The sequence below is a fragment of the Trichechus manatus genome, unplaced genomic scaffold (genome assembly GCF_000243295.1).
Source record: "Trichechus manatus latirostris isolate Lorelei unplaced genomic scaffold, TriManLat1.0 scaffold00056, whole genome shotgun sequence".
Taxonomy (NCBI): domain Eukaryota; kingdom Metazoa; phylum Chordata; class Mammalia; order Sirenia; family Trichechidae; genus Trichechus; species Trichechus manatus.
The window spans coordinates 10,182,732-10,197,083 of record NW_004443992.1 but is presented as its reverse complement, the minus strand read 5'-3'; the positions used below and the strand labels follow the sequence as shown (position 1 = coordinate 10,197,083).

Sequence of the window (14,352 nt, the reverse complement as noted above, 5' to 3'; positions counted from 1 at the left end):
CATTTTGTAAAGAGTGAACTTCAGCCATTGCCATAACAAATATGGAAATAGATGACAAATTAACAAAATCTAATTATTTGTGTTGAGAAGTATTCCTTAGGAATCCCCCTCATAGGGGAAATCTAAATGTGTTTTCTATATCAGAAGTCAAACAACCGAAGTACTCATAGTCAAAGAATATAGACATAATACCTATAAGAAAATGTCTACCTTTGAAGTGCTTATAACAAATATATTTACTTATGGTTCTTAAAATTGTTCTAATAAAATTTATATTTCAAGGTTTTTCACTCCATTCAAGAGACATGCACTGAACTTCTGAAGATAGTTGAAAAATATCAGCTAAGACTCAATGGTATGGAATCATAGATATCTGTCGGATAATTCCCATTTAAAACAAATACTAGTTCGCACTTTTTAAATAAAAGATTTAATGTAAAAGTATAGTTTATTGAACTATTTTGTGAAGTTTCTTATGGCAAAATTAAATATTCAGAGTGATCATTCTCAAAGTCCCTGTTGTTGTTGTTAGGTGCCATCGAGTCGGTTCCAACTCATAGCGACCCTGTGTACAACAGAACGAAACACTGCCTGGTCCTGCGCCATTCTCACAATCGTTGTTATACTTGATCCCATTGTTGCAGCCACTGTGTCAATCCATCTCGTTGAGGATCTTCCTCTTTTTCAGTGATTGATCTTGCTGATGTTCAGTTTTCCTGCTGGTTTGATTCTTTGCTTCCATCATTTAAGAAGTCCATCCCTTGACCCCTACTTGCCCTTGCAGTTACTGTGTCATTCTTCTGTTCCTGTTTATAGAAAAACTAGAAATAATTGCCTGTATGCGTGGTTTCCAGTTCCTCTCTTCTACTTTCTCTTATACTCACTCCAGCAGGTTTTTACGCCCACCACTCCATGGAATTGCTCTTGGCAAGGTCACGAAGAACTAAAGTCGATAGCCAATTTTCAATCCTTATTTGACTTATTTATCATAGTTGATTATCCCTCTTTCTTGATACAGCCACACTTCCCTGGTTTCCCTCCTGCTAGTCATCCCTTCTTAGTGTCCTACTTTTGCTGGGTTCTTCTCTCTCATAGACCTCTTAAGATTAAAACTCAACCTTTGGATCTCTTCCCTGTTTTAAATACAGTGGCTGCTTGGCCCTACTGGACCTGGCCACCTCTCTGATGATGGTTGACTCTCTGATCTCATCTGCTAAAACTTTGTCCTCTTCAGCCACATTGGTCTCCTCCACAGCGGGCATTTTCCACCCCAAGATACTGTACAGTGGACTCCCTAACTTCCTTTAGGTATTTGGTCAAATGTCATCTTTTTAGTGGGGCCTTTCTTGACCCCGTATCTACAGTGCAATGCTCCTTTCAGTCTTAACTCCTGTCATAACAGTAGCACTTAACAATATTCAACATTCTATGTATTTTATCTATTGTTTTTCTTTCCACCGCTAGAACATGCTCTCTTTTTATTTGCATATTACTGTTTTCATCCATTTAAAATATATATGTTTATCTCTATCTCTCCATCTATCTTCTTTTTTTTTTAACATTTTATTGTGCTTTAGGTAAAAGTTTACATAGCAAATTAGTTTTCCAATTAATGATCCTTATACAGATTGTTCTGTAACATTGGTTGCAGTCCCTGCAATGTGTCAGCACTCTCCTGATTTCTTCCCTGGGTTCCTCATTTCCATTAGTCTGGTTTCCCTGTCCCTCCATGCCTTTATCATCTTTGGTTTGGGGCACATGTTGCCCTTTTGGTCTCATATAGTTGATTGCTCTAAGGAGCACATTCTTCATGGGTGTCATTGTTTATTTTATAGCCCTATTAGTTGGCTAAAAGGTGGACTTCAGAAGTGTCTTCAGTTTCAAGTTAGAAGGCTGTCTTAGAGCAGTAGTCTTGGGGGTTCCTCCAGTCTCTTTCAGACCAGTAAGTCTAGTCTTTTTTTTTTTTTTTTAATTTGAATTTTGTTCTACATTTTTTACCTGTTCTAACCGGGACCTTCTATTGTGATCCCGGTCAAAGTGGTCGGTAGTGGTAGCCAGGTACCATTAAGTTCTTCTGGTCTCAGGTTAGAGGAGGCTGTGGTTCACGTAGACCATTAGCCCTTTGGACTAATTGCTCCCTTGAGTCTTCAGTTTTCTTCGTTCTCCTTTGCTTCAGGTAGGAAGAGACCAGTAGTTGCATCTTAGATGGCCACTCGCAAGCTTTTAAGACCCCAGACGCTACTCACCAGGCTAGGATGTAGAACATTATCTTTATGAACTATGTTTTGCCGTTTGGCCTAGATGTCCTCAGAGACTGTGGTCATTACCCTTCAAGTCCAGTAGTTCAGTACCAATGTCTAAGTTAGAATATGCTCTCTTTAAGGACAGGATTCTGTTTTATTTAATTCTGTGTACCCAAAGCCTAGAAATAATGTCTATCATGTATGTAGTCAGTACTCAGTAAATATTTGCTTAATAAATAAATGAGTTTCTTGTGGAGCTATGTAAATTAATCTCATCACTTTATAATCAGAGCTCATATATTGTCCCATTAAAGCAAGAAATCCAATAGCATGATTACTCAAGTATTTTTGAATACCTGCTATGTGCAAGCCTCTGTGCTTTTCCCAAGGAAATAATTGGGGAAACAGCATTTTGTAACATAATAAGAGATGACACAAAATAGTATAATTGAGTTTAGAATAGTTATACACACATAACTCTGAATCCCTAGGAGTGAAAAATAATTATGGATTAGAGTAATTGGTAAAGGCAACTCTATAGATGATAATTGAGGTAAAACTAAAAATAGCCTACGTGGGCAGAAAATTTGCAATTGGGAATTTGACTTATAGCGACCCTATAGGACAGAGTAGAACTGCCCTATTGGTTTTCCAAGGCTGTAATCTTTACAGGAGCAGACTGCCACATCTTTCTCCCACGGAATGGCTCGTGGGTTCGAACTGCCCACTTTTGGGTTAGCAGCCACCAGGGCTCCTTTAGGTTTCTAAAGACCTTAAATATTTTACCAAGAAGTAAAACCATCAGTCACATTCACTGGACCAAGGGACTGCTGTGAGAGAATGGAATAGAAACATTGGCAAATTTGTGTGTCCTGCATCTTGCCCTGAAATCACTAGATCTTTCGGAGCATTTCAGGACGAGAGAGAGATACACGTATATAGATTTCATTGTGTACTTACTCTTTGAGATTATGTATAAATATGTGATTTCTCGAAGCATATTCTGTTAATACATCTTCTGTTGGGAATAACATCAGACAAATGACATAGAGTAGCCCCGCACTATAAACCTTAATGGGAATCACCTGAGTGGATGAAGAACACATGGGGTGGGACCTCTGTCGTTTTTGGCAGGCAGATCCTAACAGAGCATCAGCACAGATTCAGCCTCATCTCCTACCCTTTCTGCACCGAAAGGAGTAAGGCTCAATGATGATTCATATTCAGTTGATACTTGGTCATAATGAAGTGTTCCAAGTTTTCATAGGGCTTTCTGAATCATATACAAATTAATTTTTTTCTAGTAATTTTCATTGAGATGTGTTTTATGAAGTTATGATTCAAAGGAAATGTATAATCTGTGCATCTCTCAAGTGATGATGATGGCCTGTTGCTGTCAAGTCGATTCCAACTCATAGCGACCCTGCAGGACAAAGTAGAACTGCCCCACGGGGTTTCTAAGGAATGGCTGGTGGATTCGAACTGCCAACCTTTTGGTTAGCAGCTGAACTCTTAACCACTGTGCCGCCAAGGCTCCGTCTCTCAAGTAGTAATCAGAATATTAATGTGAATCCCCAAATTCCATCCACTCTAGATTAAGTCAGATTGTTGATAATGCAGTACATGGTTTTATTAAAGATAATACTACAGAATGTGTAGACACCCCCTCATAATGCCATCACCCTTTCCTGGGGTCACTCTTGTAGGCATGACAGAGAAGCTGTGGGAGTGGGGAGACAGCAAGTGAGAAGACCTGAGTTCTCTTGCTCCCTAAAAGGTACCCGGGGACTTCCCTTGCAGTTTTTAACTTCAATTTTTGTATCAGTAAATTAGGGTGAAATTAAGCATGACGTGTTATCTTTTTTTTTTTTTTCACTTTAACTTTACAGTTTGAACACTTCATGTGCTTGTCCCCTTGTTAGTCTTATTGGGTCTAGTGTGTCTTACACTAGATCAGTGCTTCTAAAACTATATGTGGTGAATGACCAGTTTTTTGTTTTGTTTTTTACTTTTAATCTGTTGTAAACTGACATTTTTTGTAAAATACAGTGAAAATGCTTTACTAGAAAAATGGAATAGAAAAAAGACATGTAAATTTAAGGTCACATATTTTTATTATTAGACTTAACATATATAAAATAGTCAAATTGGTAAAAATTTCTAAACAGCTCCTCTTTCAGTTTCCGTATTTATCTTGTCATAAGTCAGTTACTGTCGAGTCGATTCCGACTCATGGCGACCCCATGTGTGTCATAGTAGATCTGTGCTCTGTGGGTTTTCAGTGGCTGATTTTTCAGAACTAGATCTTCAGGCCTTTCTTCCGAGGTGCCTCTGGTGGACTTCAACAGCCAACCTTTTGTTTAGTAGCTGAGCACATTAACTGTTTGCACCACACAGGGACTCCAGCTAGCAAATGTCTCTGGACTGGCACTGATCTGTGGACCACACTTTGAGTAGCACTGAACTAGATGACAGCTTTTAGGGTCTCAGCAGAATTGTGGACATCTATGGGTTTGAGATACTGACCATAGGAAGTTGAAGCCAGAATGGGAGTCAAGAATAAGTTAACAGGAACCCCTGAGACTATGGCCTCCAGAAACTCTGCTAATTCAGAACTGAAACCACTCCTGAAGCCACTATTGTGACAAAGATTATACAGGGATATAAAACAAACAGTAACACACGTGAGGAACTTGCTCTTTAGTTCAGTCAAATATACAAGACCAAATGGGCAAATCCTGCCCAAAAGCAAGATGAGAAGGCAGGAAGGGGCAGGAAAACTGGACGAGTGGACACAGGGAACCCAGGGTGGAAAGGGGGAGAGTGCTGTCACATTGTGGGGATTGTCACCAATGTCACAAAACAATATCTGTATAAATTCTTGAGTGAGAAACTAACTTGAGCTGTAAAGTTTCACCTAAAGCACAATAAAGTTTAAAAAAAAGAATGAGTTAAGAAGTTTAAATAAGAAACAAATACTTTCTAAGCAGCAATCATCTTAGAATGCGTCTGCACGTTTCAAAATGCATAATTCAGTTTTGTGTTTTTTTAATCATTTGAGTTTCTTTTTTTTTTTTTTTTTATCACTAAAGACCAGTCTTTATAAAGTGAGGTCCATGGATTCACTACCTCAAAACCATCTAAAGTGCTTGTCAAAAAGTAGAGCCCCAGGCCCCACCCCAGACATAGAAAACAGAACCTTTGCAAACAGAGCTCGGGTATTTGCATTTAAAAAATAAGTCTTTCTTCTTCCTCCACCAAGTAATTCTTTGACGTATAGAGAATTAATACTGTGAGAATTTTAGTTGTGTGTGTATTTTAAAGAAATGATGAAATGAAAAAATTAACTATGCTGTAATTTTTTTCTAGTCATATCAGAGGAAGAAAATGAGCTAGGGCTCTTTTTAAAGTTTCAAGCAGAACGGGATGTCACTCAAGCTGGCAAAATAATGGATGCCACTGGCAAGGCACTCTGTTCTTCAGCCAAGCAAAGGTTTACCATGGTTTTCATCATCCTTAAATCTGTAGTGAATATGACAGTTTTGACATATGTACCTAAATTTGCATATTTGTAAAGGTCACTGATCATTCAAATAGATGGTAAAAGACAACTATATTGTAATACATAATTAGTTTAATACTTAACCATTAATTATTCATCTTGTATTTAAAATAATTGTTTAAAAATTTGAAGTTCCTGGTTGCTTAATTCCTTTAAGCCTCTATTTAAATTGCTTTAGTGGTTTTATGTAACCAAGTCACAGAACTATTAACATTTAAGTATATATATTTTCATTGTATTCTTTCACTGTTCCTTGATACTATGCTATCCATGAGTTGCTTGGAACTTTTTTTTTTAATGGGAGACTTTTTTTTTCTTACATACTTTCCATTTATGATTTTACAATTTTTTAGCATAAAAATACCTGCTGTAAAGTATCTCCTACAACTACTAAATATAGCCAAAATCATCTTGTTTTCAGAAAAAAAATAGGCCTATCAGACTGTTAATGCCAGTGTCCAACTTAAGTGGCTTCATTCCGAAATACCACATCAGTGCAAAAGTCCATCTTGAAGGGAGAGACAGAAAAATACTCAGTACAGGGCCTTCCAATGACACTGAGTCAAAAGCAGAGCAGACTAGTTGGATTTAACTTGTGTTTCTTTTGTTTTTAATTGTGTTAAATATATATGAAATAAGAAATCCCTCTTTTCTTGTTCTCAGCTGCTAAGAACTCATTTCTCATTAGTTCTCCTAGCATTTTCTTTGCTCTTCTACACCCAAAAAAAACCCCAAATCCATTGCTGTCAAGTTGATTCCAACTCATAGCGACCCTACAAGACAGAGTAGAACTGCCCCACAGGGTTTCCAAGGAGCGGATGGTGGATTCAAACTGCCAACCTTTTGGTTAGCAGCCGAGCTCTTAACCACTGCACCACCAGGGCTCCTTCTATACCCAGGCTGTCCCTAATTGTAAAATGAAAGACGACCTGTTTATAGGATTATGCTTTATGACTGGAGGGTCTTTATTACCCAAGGAAATCCTTTCTGAATGGCATATTTATTTGGCAGGTTATTTGTACATGAATTGACATTCAGAGTTTGCAAAAATTATGTATTTCTTAAAATAAGGAGAAGAGGAGATATAAACAAATTTCTATTAACAATTTAAAGTTGGCTATATGATCCTTATTTTCTTTTTAAAGTTCCTCAGGTATTTTAATAATTTTCTGTTTATAGACTCGACAGCAAATAATGCTTTATGGCCATTTTATAGCTTTGTTTTGTTTATGAGATGTATATCCTTCTGATTTTTATCTCTCTGCCATTAGATTAGCCCTGTATACTCCCCTGTCTCGACTTAAACAAGAAGTAGCAACATTCAGTCAAAGGGCAGTATCTGATACCTTGATGACAATTAATCGGATGGAACAGGCACGCACAGAATACAGAGGAGCTCTGCTGTGGATGAAAGATGTATCCCAAGAACTGGACCCAGACACCTTAAAACAAATGGAAAAATTCAGAAAAGTAAGAAAATATATTCTGTTCCTTTTCTTGATACATAAATCACTGGACCTGTCAAAGAGTAATTTAATCAAGATCCTAAAATGGCAGACTATTTTTGGAAAATATGTGTTAGATTATAAATTCTTGGATGCTTTAAGACCTTTGGTTGAAGGACAAAATGTTGTCACACGTTTTTACCCTTTTCCCCACCCCCATCAACCTCTTTTATTAATCTCTTTTTATCCTTTCCCTGATAAATCTAACTACTCTTAAAATGTTGCTTACCTGGAATTTTAGATTTGTTTGCAGGAAGAAAATAGTTTATTACTGAGGAAAAAAAATTTTAACTTAAGTAAAATTTTATGTAAGATAATTATTAACTATAAGAAAAAATTGAAATTATCGAATTTTTTATTCTGCCACAATACAAAGTTTGACCACAAACTTTTAAAGCAGATCTCTATGTATGGATATATGTTTTTGCTAAATAAACAACTTATTATAAATTATATCCCCTAAATTTACCATACATGAATAATTAAATTCATTCACTCCTTCAATTCATAAATATTTAGAGTACCTATAATAAAAATAATGATACTTAATATTGATGGAGCCTTTACTCTGTGCTGGCCGTTCTAAGCGGCTTACTTCATTGATTACTCCCCAAAGCTCTGTGAGGTAGGTGGACACCTACCTCAGGCCACAGCAACCTCTGTATTCCATCCCCTTTACAATCCTTGACAATTAGAATATAATCCAAACCCCGTATCTGGACCTCAGAAGCCCTGCACGGTCTATCCCTGATCCCTCTGCAGCCTCATCTTGCACTTGCTCGATATGATCAAACCCTACCATATTCCTTCATGTCTGTAATCTCGATAAGCTCTTTCCCTATCAGGACCTTTGTCCTTGCTCTTCCCCACACCTGGAATGCTGTCTCCATGGTCTCAGCTTGGCTCTCTCATAATCTTTCTATCTCAGTTCAAATGTCATGCACAAGCTTACCAAGGGCTTCCCTGATCATCTTATCAAAAGTAGTCATTCCATTTCCAGTCACTTGTTTTTTTAATCTTTGCAACATGAAATTTTCTTATATTTCTGTTTAATACTTTTTTCTTGTGCCTCTTCCACTTGGGGACTATAGGGAAGAACATTGTCTTGTCCACCACAATAACCCCAGTGCCTAGAACAGTGCCTGGCACATAGTAGATACCTTATAAACATTTGTTTATAATGAATGAATGAGAATATTTAAAAGTCGAGTATTAACACATGATTTACCATGTTGTTGTTGTTGTTAGGTACCATCAAGTCGGTTCCGACTCATAGCAACCCCATGTACCACAGAACGAAACACTGCCCGGTCCTGTGCCATGCTCACAATCATTGTTATGCTTGAGCCCATTGTTGCCGACACTGTGTCAGTCCATCTCGTTGAGGGTCTCCCTTTTTTTCGCTGACCCTCTGCTTTACCAAGCATGCTGTGTCTGTCAGTTTGTCGTACTGTAGGGGCTTGCATGTTGCTGTGATGCTGGAAGCCATGCCACTGGTATTCAGATACCAGCAGGGTCACCCATGGTGGACAGGTTTCAGCTGAGCTTCCACACTAAGACAGACTAGGAAGAATAACCTGCAGTCTAATTCTGAAAAGAATTAGCCAGTGAAAACCTTATGAATAGCAGCGGAACATGATTTACCATATATCTAAGAAATAGAACTGTATTTAAATGTATAAGTATACCTGCACTATTCAGAAGTGTTATTATTTCTTCTCAACATTTTAACTTATGTCCCCTCTGGATTTATTCTTCTACTCTTAGCTAATATTATACTATTTATGAGTAGTTTTGGATGTTGCTTTTTATTTAAAATAAGTATTTTCTTCTTAATTATATACTTTCCACTTACTATTTCATACTATCTTAGCATAGAGATATCTGCTGGAAAAGATCTCCTACAATTACTAAAAACAGCCAAAATCTTCATCATTAATCACAAAATAGTAATAATATAGGAAAAAAGAATTTGTTTTCCTTATTACAGTTCTTGTGTCTGAAAATATGTATTATAAGCCAGTATGCTGTATTTATATCTGTATTATCGGAAATAATAATGAACATTTTTGTGGTTACAGGTACAGATCCAAGTGAGAAATAGCAAAGCTTCTTTTGACAAGTTAAAGATGGATGTTTGCCAGAAAGTGGATTTACTTGGAGCTAGTCGCTGCAATATGTTATCTCATTCCCTCACTACCTACCAGGTACCCAACTCCATGGTCAGCATGTCCTTGCAGTAAAGATGAGTGGTGAGATTCCTTTTTAAAAGTTGTCTAAAGGGTGCGAAAAATAAGTGATCAGATTTCTTTGACTTTGCAATAATTGACTTACTGAGGCTATGACAGTCGAGTAATCATAAAATTCTAGACGTTAAAGATTGCTACTGTAGCTTCCAGTTGTGCCCCTTTATCATCCTAGGGGTTCATTGAGGGAAATTGAGGGGCCATATAGAGTTGAGGAGGGGAATGGCAAGAGGGCAGGATTCAAGGCCCATTAGCCCTGGTTCACCCAGAGCTGCTCCACTTGTTTTTGAACTTTCACATACAATTTCATTTGAAGCGAAGATGCTGTGCCCAAAAAGTTTGAAAACTTTTGTTTTGTTCTACTGTCATTTTATGGATGAGGAAAGTGCAACCTAAGAGAATGAAAGCAGATGGCAATGTTGGGCTTAAAAACCTATTTTCTAACTCTGGGTCGTGTGTTCTTTTCATTCTGCCAAGTTGCTGTCCCTTACCAGTTTAACCTCAGAAATGTCACTTGTGTTTCTACTACCGCAAATCTCACGTGAATAGCATACAATGAGTAAGTTAGATACTAGTAAATAGGAGACTTGTTTTGACATATATTTGTAAGCAGCAAAATAGTCAGGAGAATAAACTGTATTTTTGTAATAAAAAGAAAAGGACATTCATGGCTGCTTTTAAGGAATCCACCTAATTCAATTCAATACTGTGGAATTCAGGAATCAAGAAAGGATTCATTTGAGAAAAAATAGTGTATGACCATCTGCATAGCATAGTGTCTGAAACACAGTAGCTGTTAGTTCCATTCTCCTTTCTTCTCTGCACACATCCCCTCACCTTGAACAGGAACCTTGAAGCAGCAAGGAAAATGTCCAGTTACCTGAGTTAGCCTGAGAACAATTTTCTTGTCAAGCGTTTCTTGAACTCTAGATGAAAAACCAAGTTTAATTGTAAATATTGTTTTTCTCAAATTAATAAATGCTTATATATGCCTGCCAACATAAAGACTATATATCTGTTCCTGTCTTTATAGAGATTGCTATTTTCATGCTTTTAAAATTTCTCTATGGATTACTTAGAAGGTGTTCTAATCCATCAACTCTCATTCTCTTGACTGTAGTTACTTTCTAGGTGGCTCAAGTGTGCATGCCAGTGCTATATACACATAGGCACACATTCATGTAGACACAGATGCCAGTTCTTACACAAAATTACTATTTACAGTATTTTTTTGGTTTCACAAACTTGGAAAATTGAATTTAGTTCCTGATTTTTGTTATTTGGCAACTATTCATCTTTTTTTTTTTTTTTTTTAATTCATCTACTATACATACTATTTGTAAAGTTTTCACTGCCCAATTCTTTTCAGAAGTAACCGCCAGGTCCTTCTTCCTAGTCTGTCTTAGTTTGGAATCTCAGCTGAAACCTGTCCACCATGGGTGACCCTGCTGGTATTTGAATACTGGTGGCATAGCTTCCAGCATTACAGCAACATGCAAGCCCCCACAGTACGACAAATTGACATACTTGTTGTTGTTGTTGTTAGGTGCCGTCGAGTCATTTCCAACTCATAGCAACCCTGTGTACAACAAAACAAAACACTGCCCAGTCTTGTGCCATCCTCACAGTCATTGCTATGTTTGAGCCCATTGTTCAGCCACTGTGTCAGTCCATCTCGTTGAGGGTCTTCCTCTTTCACCGACCCTCTAGTTTACCAAGCATGATGTCCTTCTCCATGAACTGGTCCCTCCTGATACCATGTCCAGAGTTTGTGAGATGAAGTCTTGCCATCCTCACTTCTAAGGATCATTCTGGCTGTACTTCTTCCAAGACAGATATGTTCATTCTTCTGGCAGTCCATGGTGTATTCAATTTTATTCACCAGCACCGTAATTCAAAGGCATCAATTCTTCTTTGGTCTTCCTTATTCACTGTCCAGCTTTCGCGTGCATATGAGGCAATTGAAAATACCATGGCTTGGTTCAGGCGCACCTAAGTCTTCAAAGTGACATCTTTGCTTTTTAACACTTTAAAGAGGTCTTTTGCAGCAGATTTGCCCAGTGCAATACGTCATTTGATTTCTTGACTGCTGCTTCCATGCACATTGATTATAGAGCCAAGTGACCATTTCTTTTTCCTCAGAGAACACTGCTTGGATTCTGGGAAAAAACAGCTCGAATGATGTCCCAAATCTATGGGGAATGTGTTGACTCCTACCCATATGATTTTGTAGCTCTCAAGGTATATTTCTTTTCATGTTCTTTTGTTGTATGTATTACAATTCATTTGGGTGCTAAGATTAAAACTGTTTTTCTATAAGGCCTAATTTCAGATTTACAAAACTTTGGGAAATACTTTTCTGCACTCCTCAGCCAAGAATCTACACTTCCTGATTCCACATGCTACTAGCAACCCTAAGAAAATACATAGGATTGGCATTGGTAGGCTCAAGAGATTAGTAGGGTTGGGGGAAAAAGAGGAAGAAAGTGAAAGGAAAATTAAAATGCAGTGGATGTAGGAAAGAAAAAGTTAATGGAAAGGAAAAACTTATGAGGAACAAGTGATGGAAAGTTGTCATGTGTTCTCAAAAGTGACCAGATTACCTACCTGAGAATTTTAGAAGTTTAAAAAAAAATCCTTGTTTTACTTTTACACTGATACCACAGAATATATTGTTCTTTAGAATTTTTATTCTCATGTTGTTTGCACAATACAAAAGTTATGTCAGTTATGGTCATTATGTATGATTGCAGCCGAAGAAACTAACATATTAGAGCAGTTCTTTCTCTACCATGCACACCTGAAAGGTGATGTTTGGCTATGGTTATAATGCTTTTAACATTTGCATGTCTTCCTGTCATTCTTCTTTGCAAATGACTTGTACAGCTGAGTCACACTGTGCTAATCATTTCTTCAGCTCTGGTAGGCTAGATTTCAGTACCTTTTGTCTTCGCAGTCTGATTTTCAGTAGAGCTTTAAAGTATTGCTTGTGAATTTGCTCAGGCCAGATGTGAAATCTCTGATGGGTTCATATCTTACAACTATATATTCATGGGGCTTTGGTCTAGGTTTTTAAATCATGTTTTGACATGGCATCTTCCAGTGTGAAAGATGCCCTTGAATAATTTCTTTTTTTTTTTTTTTACTTTTATAATAAATGGCTTACTGGATAGCATACTATGTATTTAGGCAAGTTTGATGTCTCACTTCTACTTAGAATTAAAGTTGAAAATCTTTAGCTGTATTTAGAGCATTGCAGTGCAGGTTAGCTACACAGCGTAAGTCTTCTTTAGGCATATCACAAAGAGTTAACCCTGCGGCTAGCCCACATCGCAGTGTGTGTGGTTCTCGTAGGCAGCCAGGATAAACAAGTACATGGGGCTAATTCAAATTACATTCATACACATTTCTCATATCTGTCACTCTCTAGTTCCAAAAATATTCCTATTTCCTGTTGTTCTTTAGAATTTTTTATTCTCTTTTTTTTTTTTTTTTTTTGGCAGAGAGAGAAAAACAGATTCTTTTCATCTAGTTAACACTGAATTTCTTATCCTTAGCGACTGCAAGACACTTCAAGCAAGCTTACAGAAGACCACAAAGAAGAACAAATAGAAAACAATTCTCTTACTGAAAACCTCAATAAGTGAGCAGGCAAAAGTTATATATAGTGTTATGGAAGTCTTGGCTACCATTGTACCATATGTTTGGAAAGAGTTGTTTCTTCTCTGACTTACTGAATACACATATTTATTTTGAAGCCTCACATATATTTTCTTTCCATTTTTAACATGTTAGGCAAAGGAGATGACAGGAGTATAGAACAAATTGGGGTGATTACTCCAGACTCTCTAGTTTGGGAGACAGACCCTTGTAAGAAGAGCCACAAGTACCTCTACCCAGTGACTCCCAGAAGGGGCAGCTGGAGAGAAGAAAGGGTCAGGTGCCAGCAGCTGTGTGATAACAGCCCAGAAGACCCATGTTAAAAATCTATCTCTAAAACAGCACAGATGTGACTGGGATTGGTTATCTGAAAACTGGGGCTGTTTCTGCACATCCTTCAAGTTGCCTGTTTCCCTTTTATTACCTCTTCCCTTTGTTTTCTTCTAAGAGCCACCACTTAATACTCATTTTAACCAGATTGCACTGGATATGTATAAAAATATACCCAAATATAAGGCCAAAACAGTTGACAAATCATATATTCTTGAGGATTTTCTCTATGGGAAAATCTAAAGATTTTTGGCTAACTTAATAAAATGTCTAATTATAATTTAATTTTTATTAAATTTTATTATATTTTTCACTCACATTTTACGAGTTTTACTCAGAAATCTTCTTGGGATCTTCAGCATCATGATGGCTACTTTTTGAGTTAACTAATAGATTCCAGGGCACTTCAGTTTGTCTTCCATCTAAGCTGTTTAAAAAAACATGTGTGCGTACTCTCGTGGGAAATTTCATTCCCAGTCACAAGTACTTACTTGCTTTGTAAGTTTATTTTTGTGATAATTGCAAAATAAATATTGTATTTTTTTAAGTGTTTTTAAAGGCTAATGAAAAACAACTTCCAGTTCTAACAATAGTGAGGTAATATCCCAGGAATAATAACTAAATCTGTGTTAAATTTCTTTGCCTCACTTTTTGATATTTCATCAGATGGACACTGTAAATATCCCAAATTAAGATTGATTGAGAATGTTTTGGGCTAGTGTATTTTCTTTTGCAGACATGACTTTGTTGTTCAAAATAGTGTACCGTATTGTTTCTGAAGTTTTTTTTCCCTCTATTTAGTTCCC

At 37.1% G+C, this 14,352-nt stretch overlaps 1 protein-coding gene across 3 annotated transcripts in view; it reads left to right on the top strand.

Annotated features, from left to right (window-relative positions):
* ICA1L (islet cell autoantigen 1 like) overlaps window positions 1-14,352 on the top strand; it is a 55,601-nt gene that overhangs the window by 11,594 nt on the left and 29,655 nt on the right. For 2 of the 3 annotated variants that reach the window (XM_023733005.1, XM_004378239.2), the window contains exons 3-8: window positions 283-355; window positions 5,613-5,736; window positions 7,077-7,275; window positions 9,392-9,517; window positions 11,699-11,797; window positions 13,114-13,199. In XM_023733005.1, coding sequence (XP_023588773.1) covers window positions 283-355; window positions 5,613-5,736; window positions 7,077-7,275; window positions 9,392-9,517; window positions 11,699-11,797; window positions 13,114-13,199 — 707 coding nt within the window. Of the gene's footprint in view, window positions 1-282; window positions 356-5,612; window positions 5,737-7,076; window positions 7,276-9,391; window positions 9,563-11,698; window positions 11,798-13,113; window positions 13,200-14,352 lie in introns of those variants that run through there. The other variant, XR_002824419.1, reaches the window with a different exon arrangement.